General features: G+C 41.2%; 1 protein-coding gene across 1 annotated transcript in view; it reads right to left on the reverse strand.

Moving 5' to 3' along the window:
• Nucleotides 1-20997, reverse strand: part of niban2b (niban apoptosis regulator 2b) — an 86829-nt gene that overhangs the window by 30346 nt on the left and 35486 nt on the right. The window contains exons 3-6 of the mRNA XM_079688164.1: nucleotides 18632-18760; nucleotides 18448-18559; nucleotides 2965-3132; nucleotides 424-539 (exon numbers count right to left, since the gene is read on the reverse strand). Coding sequence (XP_079544290.1) covers nucleotides 424-539; nucleotides 2965-3132; nucleotides 18448-18559; nucleotides 18632-18760 — 525 coding nt within the window. The remainder of the gene's footprint in view (nucleotides 1-423; nucleotides 540-2964; nucleotides 3133-18447; nucleotides 18560-18631; nucleotides 18761-20997) is intronic.

Here is a 20997-nt window from a genome sequence, read left to right on the forward strand (position 1 = left end):
AAAGCACCAGATGCTCTTGAACACAGGAAACCAGGTTAGCGGGACACGTTTAAAAAAAAAAAAAAAAGGATTGTAGATATTGAATAGTTAACTTTTATATATTGTGTATTTTACCCTTATTTTGTACATATTTGTTTTAGTACTTTTTTCTTAAAGTATATTTTTAACATTTGTATTGTTATGGTCATATATGTCATCTTTAAGATGAAATCCTACATGGCAATAAACCATATACTGATTCTGAAATCAGGCAGGATTAATGGAAGACCCAGGTTTACATTTAACGTGTTTTTTTTACCACCCACTAAAAAAAGAGGACCCAGGCAGGGTATATTTTGGAACTGTATTGGGACATTCCGACTTAAAAGTTCAGGGCAGATCCAGAGACAGAGGACAGTGTAGATGATTTACTGCGATGCTTACCTGTGATGGTACACCACACATCATCTCCCAAGTGCCATAGTGCCCTTGAGCTTGGCGATAGAGTCGTACTGCATCAGTGAAGGCTGGAGTTTGTACTTTATTGTCCTCTGTCAAACCTGCCATGGGAATACGAGTAGCGGTTAGCATTTGAGCACACAATCCATTTGGACATGTGGAGGAACGTTTCTTGCTTAAAGGGGACCTATCATGCAAAATGCACTTTTGTACGTCTTTTATACATGAATATGTGTCCCCGGTGTTCCAGGGAACTCACCAAGTTTCAGAAAACACAACCCTCTCTATTTTCCTCCATACCCAAATCTCTTAAAAAGGGGCTGCAATGGATCTGATAAAAACTGATCCAGATTTGAACACTTCTATGACGTCACAGAAGTGGCGCTACGGCTATTGGGCCAACTCCACCAATCAGGAGGAGACAGCCACGGACATTGCCGTTCGAAAGCACTGGAGACGCTGTAGTACATATGCCAGGCCTGTAGATGGTGCTGTTCTCACAGAATCACCCCATGAAAAGACAGTGTTAAATTGAGCGAAATGAGGAATGGCTAAAATGCATGATCTGTTTGGTATTTTGAAAAATAAAAAGTATAAATATGCCTTATATAGGTATGGTCCTACACTATATTATTAAAATATAGCATGATAGGTCCACTTTAAATTAAGAAACTTCTGAATATGAAAATCAATGACTTGTTGGCACAAGCCGATAACATGCTGATGTGTCAATTAGGAAAAAGCATAAGTTACAATTTTAAATTCTATAAAGCTGCTTCACTGAATCATGGTTAACTTGAGATAAAACTGAGCCGTTATTAAAGAGGCCCCTTATTGAAATGTTCAGCTTCATATTAACGTCTCTCCTGGGACATGTCTCCATGCTTTAATGTTCAAAAAGCTCTTTATTTTTCTGCTATGATTGGTCAACCGCTTAGAGATGTCCCGCCCCTTAGCCTATGTACAATGTGTTGGAGCAGTAGCCAGTCGGAGTGCGAGTGTTACATAGTGATGTCACTATGTTCTCGAAATAAACAAAGGACTGCAATCAAAGCGTTTCAGGCAGGAGGGGGGGGGGGGGGGACACAGGGATTTAAGTCTTTGGAGACCACAAAAACCTATAGAACAAACTACAGGAAAGCAGAATGGGGCCTCAAGATTATTGATAACACATTTTTCAGCTATAAGAATTCCGTATTTAGGTTGTGAAAAAGCCTATTGCTTCTATGATACAAAGGGGGTTCAAGTTTAACTTTGCCAGATTCTAAAGGTTTTTTGGCAAACAAAGAATAATACAAATCAGGAAAAAGCATGTTAACAATGAGTGCTTTGGGAAAGAATACATGCTAAAGCTGAAATTGTGTTCAGCCAGATTGGACAGTGTGGGAGAACTCCAGACTATGACAAAGCCAGGAAGTATGTGCGGGGGCAGGACTGGGGGGGCCAGATTTCCTAGTAGATGCAGAGACAGAAATTGTGAGGACCCTCTCGAAAAGCGGGTTAGTATTTAGATGTAGCCTTAAATGGTATGAGCCGCTTTCAAACAAACCAGAGCTAGTTTCTTCTTTTATCTTACAACCCAGAGGACAAAATTCAGAATTGTGGGAATCGTGGACTAGTGGACCTGGTGTGAGGTTGGTTGACTCACACCTTGTTTAACGGAGCTGTTAAAGTCAGGTCTCACGGAGAACATATGAAGTCATTCAGCTGTGTCTCCTTTCCAAGTGCCAGAGCACCAAACTGGTTAAAGGGGGACTGTAATGGCGCTCAGTTTCAGTGAGCAGGGGGGGGTGCAGTAACACAACCTGAAGAAACACATGTTCATGTTCCACAGCAGGCTAACCATGCTGCCCCTTATGGTCTGGTTTCTAAGGATGATAGATACACTTGTTACTTCTGTTGAGCTAACAACTGATTCATATTTTTAACAATGTGTTTCTTAACTAGTGTCACATGACTGTTAATATCGACTGATGTGAAAACCAAGATTTACATCCAAATCAAACATATATAGTCTCAATGTTCAGTTTAAGAATTAATAAAGGGGAAAGTCAGCTCAATTTAAATTACAAAATTCATAATTTCCTTTAGTCATTGCTTTGCTATATTTTAAAGGGGTCCTCTTCAGATTGATTTCACTATCTCACTCCAAACTAAACAAAAACAAATATCTGCCGGAGGCCATGGGAGCATAGAAGGAAAAAAAGACAATCGAAACAAATGTTTCAGTTAAAAGGTCCTAGTGAAGGAAAAAAAAATGTTGGAACATGCATTTCTTAAAAGTGCACATGCTGTTTGAGCCTCCTTTGAGCTGGCAGCCCTGAAGCTGCAGACGAGATCACAGAACTCCATTCACATTTATCCTCCTTCTAACCCTACTGATGTGTCAGGGTGCATCTAAGACGAAGACTAATTTGGAGCATTTGTAAAGATAATAAAAGGGTAATACCTTTTTGTTTCCCAAACGTATTCATAACCATGTGTGTCTGCAGGAATGTGTGTTGATGTTTAGCCGGCAGGACTCACCATCATTAGTGTGTCTGACGCAGTCCTGGAACACGGCTTGCCACTTCCTTTGCTCCGCCTCCGTCACCACACAGAAGGACTGGCTCCGGGCGTACGGGTGCCAGAGGATCAGAGGGAACTGGGTGGCACACTTCAGGAAGGGGGAGCTTCCCACCTTGGATTCTATACCTGCAGAAATGTACACAACATAATCTCACCGAGGGGGGGCATAATGAAGCTGGCTCGGCCCCTGCTAAAATCTTTTATTTGTCAATCTGCAATGTACTCTCTTTCACCTCGATTTATTTGAGTTGTACCAAGCACAAATTAACCCTCACCCATGAAAGAACAACAATTATGAGGGAAATCAAGTTAAATATAGATTTTGCGGCCCTCACCCCCTTCTTCCCCAGGTTTGAAAAATATTAAACCAAGCACAGAGGCCCTTTGGATGCCGTTATAGTAGATTCAACATTACAAAGTACTCTTCAGAGCAACCTAAAAGTTTCGCCTCAAGGGGACATTTCTCGCTCATTGAGTAAAGTGACGAAGCCAGGTTAGCCTTAAGCATTCATTATCTTCAACGAATAACAATAACAGGAACAGGAACAGCTTATTGTTTTTTTTACCTGCATGTTAGGATGAGGGAATGTTCTGTGAAAATAAGGTCTTACCTTGCCCTTATGTTGTGAGAGGAAAACAACGTTTATATCCCAAACATTATTCTAAATTAAAAGTTTTCATCACAGCAATAAATGAGATTGAGTTGGAGTCCAACTGTGTGCTTAAAAAAGGTTGCCTTAAAATAAAGATGCAGTTTCAGGGTGTGAGCAGGTTGAAACACAGCCAGCATGCTCTCATGTTTAGAGGATTAAAGATGCCACAGAGGACACACATGCAGACACACAGTGATCATATACTGAATATATCTACAGTTTAAGGAATATATAACATTGTAATGTTTGAATGGAATAACAGTCCAAACATAAGGAACATGGCATTTTCAAGGGGCTGCTGCCATCTTGTTTTTTTTTCTATGTGATGAATATTTACAGATGTTGCTGCAAGAAATACAACACTGAAGTACGAAACCTAGGCTGAGTTCCAACACCCCTTTTTGCTAAGGAGGTTTCATAACAGAGTGAAATGACCCGGGAGTGACCGCCGCCAGAAGAGATGTTTGTATTTTCAAAATGCTAATAAAAGGAGCTTCAATAGTTGCATAAAGAAACATCCCTGAGAGCTTTATGACTCTATAAGCACTGCAGCCGTCTTTTACCTAACTGCTTATTCCTTTTCCTTTCACATATTGTTTTGACCTCATTATATTTACAAACAATATTAATGAAAGTGCTTAGCCCTCCGGTATCATTCGATTGGACTACCCTAATGAGTCATTCGGGACAAAAATGTCCACTGGCAAAAACGTTGATAAAAACATTATATTAAAATGTTTTTTCACCGCTTTTTTTGTCCAATCTTTAAAGCAACGTCAGCTCTAATAAAAAATGTAATCATTTTCTGGATTTTAACCCTTTAAATGCCCTTTAGAATAATTAAATCGCTGTTGTTTTTCATGATAAACAGCGAAAATGAGTTACAGCATTCCACTATAGTTCTTTGAATCTTTAAAAGGTCCCATATCATGCTTTTCCGGTTATTACCCGTCCCCTTGTGTGTTATGAAGGTTTTTATGCATGTAAACGGTCTGCAGAGTCACAAACCCTCAAAGTACACCCTGTAGGGAGTACAACTCTAACACAGAAAAGACCTCCCCAAAACGCCTCGTTGGAGATTTCTCATTTTCCAATGTTTTCTTCCTGGGTATCACTACGTAGGAATACCCAGTAGCCACGCCCAGAGCTATGGCCGCACCCTCTGCCAGCCGAACATATATACTGTTGGAGGCTCAGGTTCAGTTGAAAAAAGGGAATCCAGTCATGCCAACGAGGGTCTGTTTCCTGTCTTGTGAGGGGAAATCTTCAATGTATGCTTTGCCTATCGCAGCTTACAAAGCTGCGATAGGCAAGATGCCAAAAACGCCTATAAGGGGAGGAATGGATGATATGCAGTGTATATACAGTATGCAGGGGTGCACATAACTGGTACGCATGCGCGGCAACAATCCAAAATGCGTACCGTCTCTTGTGTCACAAAGCGCATTTGCGTACCGACGTACTTGAGAAGCTTTTCCAGAAGGCGGTTAGATCACCGGACGACAGAGTCGGTCTCCATATGCACAGACAGGGCTGCTGTTAACGTCGGTCTGTACAACGGAACTGTTCCAAAAGTACGCCAACCGGCTGAGGAGGGAGACTCCCCCCCTTCACTGGAGAACTGCGCCGTTGACATTCGCGATACAGAGGGCTTCATCAAATAACTTTGAGTGGAGCCAGAAGTTGGAGTACCATACCAAACACTGACTCCAGGTATACCTGTATATTTACACATGTTCATTTTGTACATTTCGAAAAATAAAGTTTGATGGAAATACTTAGTAGCCTTTCTTCCCTGAATGATTTGCTCCTATAACATATCATTCATATATAGCAAACCATGATTAGATTTTTCATCAAACACAGTAGTAGTTTATTACAGGTAAAAATAACTCACTCTTCTTCCGTTCTACGCCTCAAATGTCTATAATCGAATCTGTACATGTTATGGAGGTTCTATGGGTGTGGGGGGTAAGTATGGTGTATATCTTGGTATATAATGTTGTGTGCTACTGTTGGTGTTTTCAGCTAGCTGGCTACATAATGTTGTAACTGTCAGCTAGGCTACCTTTCTAATTTCTTTGCAACAGACGTTTTCCACTTCGGCAGGCATCATGGCGCAGTTTCCACAAGTGCACCTAAATAACAACAGCCACTAGGGATGTAACGATATACCGAATATCGTGGTATCGCGGTAAATAAACTTACCAATACCGTCGTGAGACTGACAAAATCTACCGCGATTTAAAAAAAATAATAATTAAAAAAAAAAATTTTTTTTAAATGTAAACACTTTTTTTTTTTTAAACCTTTATTTAACCAGGTGGTCCCATTGAGATCATCGATCTCTTTTTCAAGAGAGACCTGTCCAACATGGCAGCAAGTAGGTTACAACATGAAAATAAAACAACAGATAACACAAAAGGACATCGTGTTTACAGGGCTACATTTACACACCTAGAGACATTGACAAGTACAAACCATATATTTATATCTCGCCATGTCAATAGGCCTGGCGTTAGACTTTTTCGCTGTCCGTCATTTTGACAGACAGGATCGTAAAATATCCGTCATAATCCCTTATTACCCATCGGGTCTGAACAGTTCACGATAGAGCATGCTCGTGAACTGTCAACGGGGGGGGGGGGGCGGGCGGTGTTATGCCGTGTGTGCATGCACCTCGCGGGACGCGCACAGCGTGAAGCAAAACCTCCCAGACATGTATTGATCTGTACGGCAAAGTACGGTTTGGGAACTATATCATTTCCTTTTGGAGGGCATGCATAACACGGCATAACACCAGAGCCTCGCTGCGGGGAAACGTTGGCGCTGTTCCGAGTTTGTTCTAATCTGTCAAAATGACAGACTGCTTTCAGATTTTTCCGTCATTGTTAAATAAAATATTCGGTTAACGCGACCACTGGTGTCCAAGCAACATCAGTACCAAGCGAGAGAGTTGTTTCCAGAGCAGGGGATATTGTAAATGCCCAAACACCCCAGCTTATAAATACCTGGAAATGTGGACATTCTCATATTCCTAAAAACCTGTCTGATGATGCTGAGTGAGTGACTAGTGAGTTTGAGTTGAGTTACCGTAATTTTCGGACTATAAGCCGCGCCTTTTTCCCTATTTTTCGACGCTGCGGCTTATATAACGGTGCGGCTAATCTATGGATTTTTACAGCTAACGGCCAACACCTTTAACTCTATGGGCTCTATGGCCGGTCCGCGGACCCCCACCTTTAAGCGGCGGGTTCCAGCAGGAAAAGCTGGAGGTTGGAAAAGAGTGAGACAGGTAGCGCGCAAAAGTAAAAGTGGAACCGAGAGTGGTATGCCGCTGCAGCGGCTTATATTCAGGTGCGGCTTATAGTCCGAAAATTACGGTACTTGAAAAACTCAAGTGAAACTTGATTTATTTTATTGCAGGGTCTGATTATTAAATGTCCTTGTTTATTTGTGAGATGCAGTGGCATAAAGAAAATGCTTACTTTGTTTGGTAGTACCAGTAGGTACAAAAACACTGGTTTTCTTGTTCCAGTCTGTTACTGTCACTTTGTTTTTGACACTTTAAAATACTGCTATCCTACAAAAAGGCTGTAAAAATCAGATTTATTATGTAAGAAAGAAACATTTTCCGAGTAAAAAAATGTTTTATTGAAAAAAAAAAAATTATGATTTTTTTTCTTCCCTTTATTATTCAATATCGCGATAAATACCGTACCGTGGACTTGTTATCACGATATTATTGTACCGTGAGTTTTTGGTATAGTTACATCCCTAACAGCCACTGTTCGAAATGGGGGGGAGCCAGGGGGAGCTTGGCTCCCCTGAAGAGGGAGGGAGCTCCCCTGAAGGCCGACTTTGAGATAAATAGGGGGAGCCCAAAACAATCGTGCATATTTGTGTCACACAGATTAGAAATGTTGGGTTTCTGTAAATAAAAGTTCTTGAAATAAATAATAGTTATTGTTCATTACAGTTTCTGAATATTTCTGGGTGTTGCAATCTGTACGTGGCGGCGCTGCATTCTTTACGCTACTTACGTTGCTATGGTTACGGCAGGCGATGCCGGCTCTGGCTTTGTGATAAAAAACATGGCAAAACGAAAACAGCCTTGCCTCGCAGCTTTTGGATTCACAAGCAAAGAAGCAAAGGAATCTAAAAATGACAACGTGAACGGAAAACAACTTTTAGTTGGCCGGCTGTAAGCGGCGTTAGGGTCGAGTTTGACAGCTCCTCACCGAGTTGAGTAAAGTTGGAACGATATTGGCAGATTCAGATTTCACAGATCAATAACTCATGACCAAAACGTTGTTCAGACACAAAGTACGTCTCCTAAGTACCGTGGTAAGGTTGACAACGAACTACAATCACATTTTGATCCAAAAAAGCCAATACGCGCCGTCCTCCAAACTGGACACATGACATTGGTCTCTATCTGCAGCCGGAGAAGAAACGAGTGCTCAGGGACCGTCTGCAAAGTGCAACTCCGAAAAAAGAGAATACAATAATATTCAATCACTTCACATTTATACAGTATATTTCTACCAAACTCACTACACACATCAATAGTCTCCTGTTGGTCATACTACAGCAGAGAGTTTGGAAGAATGTGCTTTTAAATAATTTTGGGGAATATTTATTATGTAAAATCTTCAATAAATAAGGTATAATCTTCAATATCTTCACTATTATACTGTGGAGTGCTACCAAACTCACTATACACATCAATAGTCTCCTGTTGTTCATACTACAGCAGAGAGTTTGGAAGAATGTGCTTTGGCATAATTTGGGTGAATATTTCTAATGTAAAATCTTCAATAAACATGGCATCATCTTTAATAACGTTACTATTATACAGTATAAATATTCACCAAAATTATTCCAAACCATATTCTTCCAAACTCTCTGCTGTAGTATGACCAACAGTAGACTATTGATGTGTGTGGTGAGTTTGGTAGAAATATAATAGTAACGTTATTGAAGATTATACCATATTTGTTGAAGATTTTACATTAGAAATATTCCCCAAAATTATTCAAAAGCACATTCTTCCAAACTCTCTGCTGTAGTATGAGCATCAGGAGACTATTGATGTGTGTAGTGAGTTTGGTAGTAATATAGTGTATAATAGTGATTGAATATTATTGTATTCTCTTTTTTCGGTGTTGCACTTTGCAGACGGTCCCTGAGCACTCGTTTCTTCTCCGGCTGCGGAAAGAGACCAATTTAATGTGTCCAGTTTGGAGGACAGCACATATTGGCTTTTTTTTATCAACATGTGATTGTAATTCGTTGTCAACCTTACCACGGTACTTAGGAGACGTAATTTGTGTCTGAATAACATTTTGTTCATGAGTTATTGATCCGTGAAATCTGAATCTGCCAATATCGTTCTAACTTTACTCAACTTCCACACCGAGGGAGAGGCCTGCCGATGCGGAGCCTCAAGAGGCTTCAACAACGGCCACAGCCGCCGGCGTAGTGACACCGTCTGTAGTAGTAGCAGAGTGATTTTATAGCAATTGATCGAATCTTCGCTGCTGCGCCAGTCAACAGAGCGTGCGTGTGATATATTTAGTAGCAGGATGTGCACTGAAAAATAGGGCTCCCCCGAAAGCAAATGTGTAATTCGAACACTGACAACAGCTGTAGGTACAGTTTGGTTGGTTAGCATATAACATATACGGCTGTACCGACGCCATCGTAAGACTGATGTTCCACTCAGAGCCGGAAAAAGCACTGTGTTAGACATCGGCGGAGCCTCTCTGGTGGTTGACTAATCGGAACACAATGGCCGAGCTGACCAATCGGAGCACACTGGGCTCACAGGGAGGCGGGGGCAGGAGCTCCAACAAGCCGTGTAGGACAGAGTGAATACACATAATATACAGAGATGCTGTATGAGAAACCAATGTGAGTTTGGAACATTGCACAATGTAAATCTATTTTAGTGTACCTCAACAATGGAACTATGATCAGTAGAAATTGCCATGACATGGGACCTTTAATTAGTGTAATACTGTTTACAGCATTCTACTATAGTTCTTTGAATCTTTAATCTTCTTCTTATTTCAAAGAATACTTTGGCTCTCCATAACTTCAGCCTACTTTCAGCTACAGAAACCATTCAAATATCAAAATATTCAGCCTTTTCAGCACATGATGGGAAACCTTCAACTTTTTCAAAATATGTTATACTTTTTGAAATATTCAACTTTTTAAACTCTTTTTTAACATGGAACTCAATGGGAAGAACCTTCAAATCCTATTTTAACTACACCGTGCGCCAAATGCTACTCCTTCCACATACTTTCAGATAGAGACTTCATTCCAAATTTTAAATGATCACAAGACCTTCAGCTATTATAATCTTATTCAGATTTGATATCTTTTACACTTTCTGAGATATTTAACTTAGTTGGGAGCTTGGTAAAGAGGCCTTCTTCAGATTTTAACATTAGTGTGTATTGCGCAGCTCGTTATTTCAACCAATATTTTGCCGTCGATTAACTTCAGCCTACTTTCAGCTACAGAAACCATTCAAATATCAAAATGTTCAACCTTTTCAGCACATGATGGAAAACTTTCAACTTTTTCAAAATATTTTATACTTTTTGAAATATTCAGCTTTTTTAACTGTTTTTTTAACATGTAACTCATTAGGCGCTTTCACACCGGAGTACTTTTATCCGTACTTTTCCCGTTTAGTTCCGATAGTGCATGGAATTTTGAGTTCACACCAAAAAGAGAACTTAGTTCAGATAACTTTTACCCCCATTTTTAATGCCTGCTAGAGAGGTGGTACTATCCTGGGGAGAAAAAAGTACCAATTTCTGATTGGCTTGTCGAATTGCAAACCACGCCCCATAAAACTCAGAAACGTTTTTTTGAAGCCGCCATTGTATTTGCTGGCATTAGCATTATTAGCATTAGCCCCGCGCACCAACGGAGAGAGAATAACTTATGGAAACACAAAAAAAACATGGGAGCGGTGGAGATGAGGAGGTGTCGGCGTTCTGGCGATTTACTCGGAAGGCTTCAGTAGAAGCTGCTGGGAGTCGCAGCAGCTTCTACTGAAGCCAGTCCCCAACTCCGTGGACTTCAGGTGGCAGTTTACGCCGTGGAGTTGTTTGCGGCCTGCCAGTAAACCCAAAGCCGAAGAAGTGACGTTAGCGGCTTCATTTGCGTAATCTTCCCTCAGGGAACTTTTCCGGTGTGAACGCCATCTGTACTTAGTTCCATGGGGTACTAAGTGCTGGGCACAAAGTACGGCAAAGTACTTGGTGTGAAAGCGGCTAATGGGAGGAACCTTCAAATCCTCTTTTACCTTGCGCCAAATGCTACTCCTTCCACATACTTTCAGCTAGAGACTTCATTCCAACTTTAATGAGCACAAGACCTTCAGCTATTAAAATCTTATTCAGATTTTTGATATCTTTTAAAGTTTTTGACTTCTCAACGTTTACATTTTGGTACATTGTCAGGCCGTTTTTGATTTTATAATGGGAGTCTATGGGAGGGACTCTTCAGGGCTAGAGTGCGTGACATCATAACTTATGGCGCATTTCCACTACAGGGCCTCGCTCGGTATGGCTAGGTCTCGTTATATGGGCTCAGAAAAGTCTCATAATACACACATGCACACAGAAGGATTCACACTTGTATTTCATGATCCGCAAAAGGATTCACACTTGTATTTCATGATCCGTAAAAAGGATTCACACTTGTATTTCCGGATCCACACTTGTGTTTTTCAATGCACACACAAATGTGTTCCATTTCATATACATGTAAATAAAATCCAAATACAGAAAAAAGTTTTACATATGTATTTTTGATCCTCACATACAGTGGGGCAAAAAAGTATTTAGTCAGCCACCAATTGTGCAAGTTCTCCCACTTAAAAAGATGAGAGGCCTGTAATTTTCATCCTAGGTATACTTCAACTATGAGAGACAAAATGAGAAAAAAAAAAAAAAACTGAAAATCACATTGTCTGATTTTTAAAGAATTTATTTGCAAATTATGGTGGAAAATAAGTATTTGGTCAATAACAAAAGTTCATCTCAATACTTTGTTATTTACCCTTTCTTGGCAATGACAGAAGTCAAATGTTTTCTGTAAGTCTTCACAAGGTTTTCACACACTGTTCCTGGTATTTTGGCCAATTCCTCCATGCAGATCTCCTCTAGAGCAGTGATGTTCTGGGGCTGTCGCTGGGCAACACAGACTTTCAACTCCCTCCAAAGATTTTCTATGGGGTTGAGATCTGGAGACTGGCTAGGCCACTCCAGGACCTTGAAATGCTTCTTACGAAGCCACTCCTTCGTTGCCCGGGCGGTGTGTTTGGGATCATTGTCATGCTGAAAGACCCAGCCACGTTTCATCTTCAATGCCCTTGCTGATGGAAGGAGGTTGTCACTCAAAATCTCACGATACATGGCCCCATTCATTCTTTCCTTTACACGGATCAGTCGTCCTGGTTCCTTTGCAGAAAAACAGCCCCAAACCATGATGTTTCCACCCCAATGTTTCACAGTAGGTATGGTGTTCTTTGGATGCAACTCAGCATTCTTTCTCCTCCAAACACGTCTAGTTGAGTTTTTACCAAAAAGTTATATTTTGGTTTCATCTGACCATATGACATTCTCCCAATCCTCTTCTGGATCATCTAAATGCTCTATAGCAAACTTCAGACGGGCCTGGACATGTACTGGCTTAAGCAGGGGGACACGTCTGGCACTGCAGGATTTGAGTCCCTGGCGGCGTGGTGTGTTACTGATGGTAGCCTTTGTTACTTTGGTCCCAGCTCTCTGCAGGTCATTGACTAGGTCCCCCCGTGTGGTTCTGGGATTTTTGCTCACCGTTCTTGTGATCATTTTGACCCCACGGGGTGAGATCTTGCGTGGAGCCCCAGATCGAGGGAGATTATCAGTGGTCTTGTATGTCTTCCCTTTTCTAATAATTGCTCCCACAGTTGATTTCTTCACACCAAGCTGCTTACCTATTGCAGATTCAGTCTTCCCAACCTGGTGCAGGTCTAAAATTTTGTTTCTGGTGTCCTTTGACAGCTCTTTGGTCTTGGCCATAGTGGAGTTTGGAGAGTGACTGTTTGAGGTTGTGGACAGGTGTCTTTTATACTGATAACGAGTTCAAACAGGTGCCATTAATACAGTTAACGAGTGGAGGACAGAGGAGGCTCTTAAAGAAGAAGTTACAGGTCTGTGAGAGCCAGAAATCTTGTTTGTTTGTAGGTGACCAAATGCTTATTTAAAAACAAATTACTTTACCGAGGAATTTACCAATGAACTCATTAAAATTCCTACAATGTGATTTCCTGGATTCTTTCCCCCCATGTACCTAGGATGAAAATTACAGGCCTCTCATCTTTTTAAGTGGGAGAACTTGCACAATTGGTGGCTGACTAAATACTTTTTTGCCCCACGGTATTTGTTTTTCGGTTTAAAACCTCTGAACCTGCAAACACAAACCTTTCTGTGCACGGATCGCTGTGCATTCGTGTGTGGGTTTTTTGAGACTCCCCTGACGGTCACCCGATTCGTACTTGTAATTTTTTCTATCTATAGCCAATCAGATGTCTCCTCATCACATGAGCGCGCCCCCACGAGGGTAGATTTCTTGTGTTCATGACGTAGCGCTTCATGTACGCATTTTGCGCAGTCCGGAGCTGACAGGTCCGTGGAACCTGCCTGCAGGCGCTAATCTCAGGACACCTCCACTCTCAGTTTTCGAACAGGAAATGCACGCAAATACAAGCCTTTATATTATTAAGGTACAGCGCCACTTTCCGAACGATTGATGAATGCTTGTGTGTACACAAAAACGGCAGGCAAAACCGTTTTAAATGTGTGTTTCCTGTATGGCGAATACAGCTGCTCTATTTATGTCTGTATGAAGTTGTTTTGAGTGTGGAGGGAGCAGCTACAGGTTAGCTTAGCCTAATCGATCAGTGCACTACGAGGCCAGTGCTAGACAGTGAACTGTCAACGGGGGGAGCCCCGCCAGTCATTATCGGCCGATATTCACTGTTAATAGTTTGATCGGTGCTCTCTATAAAGGCCGATCAGGAGAGCTGGATCTCATCGATATGGACATAAACGCGAATGAAGTGTAACCGGACGTGAGAGAGAAGGAGATCAGATCAGCTGCTGATTCTGACGGAGACATCGTTAGGCCTTGTTAGGACTGGCTCACTTTATGCTGTGTTTCCATTACAGTTTAGGAACTGGGGTAGTAACTATAGTAACGCAGTGTAGGCGGAGCAGTGACGTCATCTTCAATGAGAACCACAGAAAACCAACATCAGCCGTTAGCTGTTAGCCCTTAGAGCTCCTCATATCTGTTCAGAAACTAGACAAAAGTTAGACAGGTACAAACCACAGACTGTCTGTGTCATGGTGAATACAGTCGCTGATTTATTTATGTCTGTATAGGCCGTTGTTGCGAGTGTGGACGGTCGGAGCATATACTGCGTTAGCTTAGCCGATCTCCATTTAGAAAACACGCATTTTAAAAAGATTTTTCGCCTGCCGTCTGTCTGCAGAATTGTCAAAGCATTAATTCATGGTTTTTACTAACCGGTATCAGTATGTTGTTACTTCGGCATCATTTTGAAACGTGTATTACAATTAAATCACGGTCAAATATGTTCATTTTGTTGTAGTTGTAGCCCCCTTGCCAGCGATTCTCTCTTTAGTTTAGCATACTCAGCCTGACTCAGCCTGGTTGTTGGCCCGGAATTTTATGGGGCCAGAAAAACTGTGAAATAGTACCCGCTAGCCGCAACTACGCCAAGTGGAAACACAACCAAAAACGGCACGCTTAAAGCGAGCTGTAGTGGAAATGCGCCATTAGAGTGTAGAGGGTCTTAAAAATCTCCGGAAAAAATATTTTAAAACTGCTCTGAGACAAAATATACACTCTATTCCAGCGGTTTTCAAAGTTTTAGGAGCGCCTCCCCTGGGGGGCGCCAGAGAGCTTCAGGGGAGGCGCAGCGTGAGACACAAAAGAACGAGAAAAAGACGAGTAAAGTGACACTTGGCCACTTGTGGCTGTCTGTGGAGACCGAGTTCCCCCACCTCGCCAAAAAGGCTGTAAAAGTGCTCATTCCCTTCACCTCCACCTACCTGTGTGAGTGCAGGTTTTCCGCATTGACTTTGATCAAAAGCAAGTACCCTGTCAAGGCTGCAGCCAGAGGATGATCTGCGTTTATTCCTCTGTGCATCAAAGACGCAGACTCATTGTTCCCAGTAAAGTAGGGGTGAGTGTAATAAGGAGGCAAAGTTGACGTTCAGTGTGTTGCCGGGAGCATATAAGGATTTATCCACCATGTTGAAAATGTTAAAAAAAATATGTCTTGAGAACACGGCGTGCGGAAATATACGGGTCGTGCTGCAGCTAGATGTGCCTGTCCTCTGTAAGAAGGTGTCGGCGACTGACATGCAAGGAAGAACGGCTGTCCACAGGTTGTTCCAACTTTAACAACTGTATTAACTTCCAGGGTAGTGAATTGAACATGCAATTGTAATTGGGTGTGTGGTATATTTTCATGCACGGACACGCATGTTCCACAACACACAAACTGAACAACACTCAATTTTCCGATCGCTACCAGCGTCCTTGCGATCTTGTTATAATAACAAGTGCACGTTACTGATGCAATATGGTTGAGACCATTCTGGCTTATTTTAGAGGGGTGCAAGGAATAGTCCAAGTAGTGGGGGAGTTTTATACAATATGTTTAAAACATAAAAATAAAAAAGTTTTAAAAAGTTATTGTTTAATGTTTTAAGGAGGTGACGCTACTCAGCCAATCAAATCGGTGCAGTCAGCACGATAGATTCAATCACACACACACAGAGACACGACAAGAGGAGAGGAGAGAAACAGTCGGAGTAATTTCAAATGGCGGAAGGTAGACAGCGAAAACAGAGCATTTAATTACATTTTCTCTTACTGGACCTCTTTGAAATGCAATTGAATACCCCTGCATTATAGCAACAACAACAATAATAATAATAATAATAATAACAGCAATAATAATTGGGAGGGGGGGGGCGCGGCTGTTCTTATGTTCTCTGAGGGGAGGCTCACCTACCCACACTTTGAAAACCCCTGCTCTATTCAAATCATTTCAAAAGATTTCAGAAGCATAATTAATCTGGCCTGCTCAATTGCCTTCATCATATCAAAATGGACCCACCGTTCTGGCCCAATAGTGATCTCAGTGATGAAAGGTCCACCAAGATCCCAATAGACTCCCATGTTAAAACATTTCTGATCTTTCTTCAGAACAGAGAGAAGTAAACTTTAGCACGACTGCTCCCATCTTCACATTTTACACACGAAACCCAAAACAAAAAACATGTAGCAGTTCATTGGGGTTCCCTGATACTCACGGTCTGGTCATTTTTTTGATAGGAGCCATAGTTTTTGAACAGGTGGCAAAATGGTCAGATATAATTAAGGGCTCAGTGCTTGGACCTATTTTGTTCACACTATATATGCTTCCGTTAGGCAATATTATAAGGAATCATTCTGTAAACTTTCATTGTTATGCGGATGATACTCAACTATATTTATCAATCAAGCCTGATGAAATTAATAATTTAAATAAAATTCAAGACTGCCTCAAGGACTTGAGGCAAGGACTGAGGCAAGGATTTCAAGGACCGCCTACTTCCATCTACGTAACATTGCAAAAATCAGGCATATCTTGCGACAAAACGATGCAGAGAAACTAGTCCATGCATTTGTTACTTCAAGGCTGGATTATTGTAACTCCTTATTATCAGGGTGTACCAAGAAGTCAGTCAAGTCGCTTCAGTTGATTCAAAATGCTGCAGCTCGTGTACTAACCAGAGTTAGGAAAAGGGACCACATTACTCCTGTTCTGGCTGCCTTACACTGGCTCCCTATAGAACACAGGATAGAATTTAAAATTCTTCTTCTCGCCTACAAAGCCCTTAATGGGCAGGCGCCATCTTACCTTAAAGAACTCATTATACCCTACTGTCCTACTAGGGCATTGCGTTCCAAGAATGCAGGGTTGTTGGTTGTTCCTAGAGTCTCTAAAAGTACAATGGGAGCCAGAGCCTTTTCTTATCAAGCTCCACTTTTGTGGAATCAGCTTCCAGTTTGTGTTCGGGCGGCAGACACCCTATCCGTTTTTAAGAGTGCGCTTAAGACCTTCCTTTTTGATAAAGCTTATAGTTAGGGCTGATTAGATTCAGCCCCTAGTTTTGCTGATATAGGCTTAGTTTGTCGGGGGACATCTTATTTCTTCCTTCTCTCTGTCTATACCTGTGTACTCTCATGTTCCGATTAACCCAGCTTCCCCACATTTCTTTCTTTTTGGTGTCTATATACGCTGGGATCCGGAGTCATGGATGATCCTGCGGTCCTGTGTCATGGATCGCGAGTCCTGCATCTTGAGTCGTGGCTGTGGTCCTGGATCATAAGTCCTGGATGGATATCCTCGTGGATTCATCTTCCTATTATACACACATGCATTTCCAAACATTTGGACTACCTATGTTGCAAATGTATTATCTTTTCAATTTACACACGGCATCTATTGCACGTCTGTCCGTCCTGGGAGAGGGATCCCTCCTCTGTTGCTCTCCCTGAGGTTTCTCCCATTTTTCCCTTTAAACTGTGGGTTTTCTCTGGAAGTTTTCCTTGTACGATGTGAGGGTCTAAGGACAGAGGGTGTCGTATTGTCATACTGATATTCTGTACAAACTGTGAAGTCCACTGAGACAAATGTAACATTTGTGATATTGGGCTATATAAATAAACATTGATTGATTGATTGATTGATATAATTCTCAATGCATTCTTAAATGGGACTCAGTGCTGCAGTTGGTTACCATGTTGTTGCTGGGCAGATTGGACACACAAACCTTTTTCCCTCCAAAAATAAATCCCTGACATTCCAAAATGCATGATTATATACCGGTATGGCTGAGAGATCAAAATATGTGGTTATAATGGGAGTGAATAGGAAATTCCGTGAGTTGCTAATTAGGGATTTTTTTTGAAGATCCGATTCTGTGCAAAAACTAATAATTTGGCAAAATCAACGTAGCTAATCTTTGAAATATCCAAGACTGCGATAAAAACAAAAACAAAAACGACCCCTCCAACATTTATTATATGGAAAATAACTCCCTTTTTGTGCATTTTTCTTAAAAAACGCGACATGTTTTCAAACTGGCAGTTAAAGGGTTAAAATCCTGAAAATAATAAAAATGTTGGTATTTTTGATTAGGGCTGAAGTTGCTTTAAAGATTGAATCCAAAAAAGTTGAGAAAAACATTTTAATATAATGTTTTTATCAAAGTTTTTGGCAGTGGACATTTTTATCCCGAATGGTTGATTAGGGTAGTCGATTTTACACAGTAAATAATAGACCCATTTGAAAAATTGAATATAACGAGAAAATAGCCTTATTACAAAAAATCATGCCATTTGCAGAGACACAACCAAAGTTATTGCCAAATGAAATGGAAAAATGAGTGATACCGGAGGATTAGGAAATATACAGGCCATCACTTTTTTGTTGGCAGCCCTAGTATCATCAAACCCAAGTTATGAAGAATTAACACCTGGCATATGCATAAACAAACACAAGGTGATAATGCTTTTGTTGAATACATATGAAAACTATTTGTTTATTCTAACCTGAAATAGAAAAACATCTCAATAAAATGATCATCATAACATGTCTCCTCGGTCCCCCGACCCCTCACCCTCCTCTCACCAGGCAGGCTGCTGCTGCTGCTGAATAGATCCAGGTACTGCTCCATGGAGGTCAGCACTTTGTAGCCGGCACAGTTGATGGTTCCTTTGGGGTGGAGGTGTCTTTTGTGGGCCTGGGCAGAATAGTTACCATGTTAGAAAGTGAGTCAAAGCTGAATAATGTAAACCAGATTTGAGAGACTCACTGCTTTGCTGTCGTAATAGTTGAGGTTGTAGGAGTCTGGAACAAAGAAGAAGCGGTTCCTCCATTTCTTGTTCTCCTCCAGATAGTGAAAGAGTGAGCCAGAGAAAATTGATTTGTTTTCCAAAGGAATCTGTGAATGACAACAAACCTTATAGAAGCAAAAATATTTTCATGACAGTTAACTGCACAGGAGGAGGCATTAGGAGCTTTTGTTATTGCCAGAGAAGCAGGAAAAAGACAGTGTTTATATTTTATAGAAATACACATCGAAAATGTGCCATTAGAAGTGGTTTCTTAATCCCCAAACAATGTTTTCCTCAAGCAAGATGACTGCATTTCTCACTACACTCGTAAAAAACAAGGACATAAATCAGTCTCCAGACAGTAAAAAGCAGACAAAGATTTTAAAGGGGACCTATTGTGCAAATTGCACTTTTTTATGTATTTTATACATAAATATGTGTCCCCGGTGTGTCAGGGAACTCACGCAACGTCAGAAAATAAAACCCTCCCTCTTTCCTCCGTACCCAAATCTCTAAAAACGGGGGTACAATGGAGCTGATCCAGATTTGCGGCAGATATTACGTAATATCGGTGGCGGACCCACGGCACTATCAGAAACGTTGCTATCAGAAACAGTGCCCGACTGTTTTGGACGTAATATGGTCAGTGTTCACATTAGCATCGCTAACACTCAGAACTAACCTGTACTGGAGAGCGTGTGTGAAGAAGCAGGAAATAAAAAGGAACTCACCTTGTGGTATAACTAGGCTTGGGCGGTATGATGGTATTACGGTATACCAGGGTATTTCGAAATCCCGTCGGTATGATTTTCAATACCGTGACGTCACAGACTGTGCGCCAAATCACAGATGCGTTTCATTCTATTACACTGACACGGAGTTTTGACAGGGACGACATTGGTTGTAATGCACAGCACGCGCCAGCAGAGGGCAGGGGAGGGCAGTCCGTCTTTCCCGCTCTCAGAGCTCAGCACACGCAGAGCTGGTTGTCTACACACAGGAGGACGCAATCGATACAGGGGAAAACCCGCTTCAGTGGTGGAAAGTAAATGAGACACGCTTACCGTTGCTGTCCATGGTGGCCCACAAATACCTCTGCATATGTGCGTCAAGTACAGCGTCTGAGCGTATTTTCAGCACCGCAGGGAACACGGTGACACCACAACGCGCACAAATAAAGCCAGACAAAGTAAATATGCTTGTCTTTTTAGCAAAGAACCTAGATTAAGGTCCGCGAGATAGATGCGCCAAATGTGAAATTGATTTGTCTTTTCATATTCGGCTACAAACCATATGCCTGCTTGTAGGTTTACATTTGTTGTTGAAGTTATTCAGCCTTTTTATCAGGCGGCGGCCGACGCTGTCCTTATAGCCTAAATTATTTCCAGTTGTAGCCTAGTTTATTCCCCTTATTTCATTCTCTGTTGAGAACATTTATGTCATTGATTTATTGTTTTCATATTAGGCTACAAACCGCCCTATTTATAGGCTAAGGGGATTTCATTTTTAATTAAGGCATAAGTTTAAGTTATTCAGCCTTTTTTATTTGTATAATTAGGCGGGCCCTATTTTTCTATCTTGCTTGTTCAGCCAAAAGTGCCATTTTTACTATTTTGCCCTTATTAATAGGCAAGTAATTTTCATTCTCCGTTGAGAACATTTGAACATGTGTGTGCATGTGTGTAAATAAAGTTATCTGAAACATATAGAAGTTGCAACTGTGTTTTATTGATCGAAAAATTTGACGAATTTATTACAACAGGGAAAAAAGTAAAATGAAACGAATTTATTACAACAGGGATGATTTAAGACCTATATTATGTACACTGTGCATTAGCCTATCATATACGATATGGCATATCCAATATCTTTTTTTGTTATTCTTTATGTATGATGATATATTGTTAACTTAGCTCACAATGGAAACAACGTCGGACATCTACAAACGCGTCCTGTATCCGATCTCAAAATGTGCCATTTGCACAATGTGTCATGTATGCAGCCCTTGTTTTGCAATTGCGCGCACGTTGCGGCACTTTGCGAGCGTCTACCGGCTCCGGCTGCATTTTACACAGAACATATAATATACCGTTCGAAACATCTATTTGCCGCCGTTCGAACGCCACCTCACTCAAGTCAACCCAAGTCATACCGTCATATACCGTATACCACGGTATGATGTCAGCAAGGTATGACGGTATTTAAAAAATGATACCGCCCAAGCCTAGGTATAACCGGCAGCAGCGAAAGCCTTTGAGCTCTATACTGTTTCAGAAATAATCCTTGATCTAATAATCTAATAAATGTCATCACCACAGCATTTTAGACAGTATCTGCCTGGTCC

The sequence above is a fragment of the Notothenia rossii genome (genome assembly GCF_949606895.1).
Source record: "Notothenia rossii genome assembly, chromosome: 6".
NCBI lineage: Eukaryota > Metazoa > Chordata > Actinopteri > Perciformes > Nototheniidae > Notothenia > Notothenia rossii.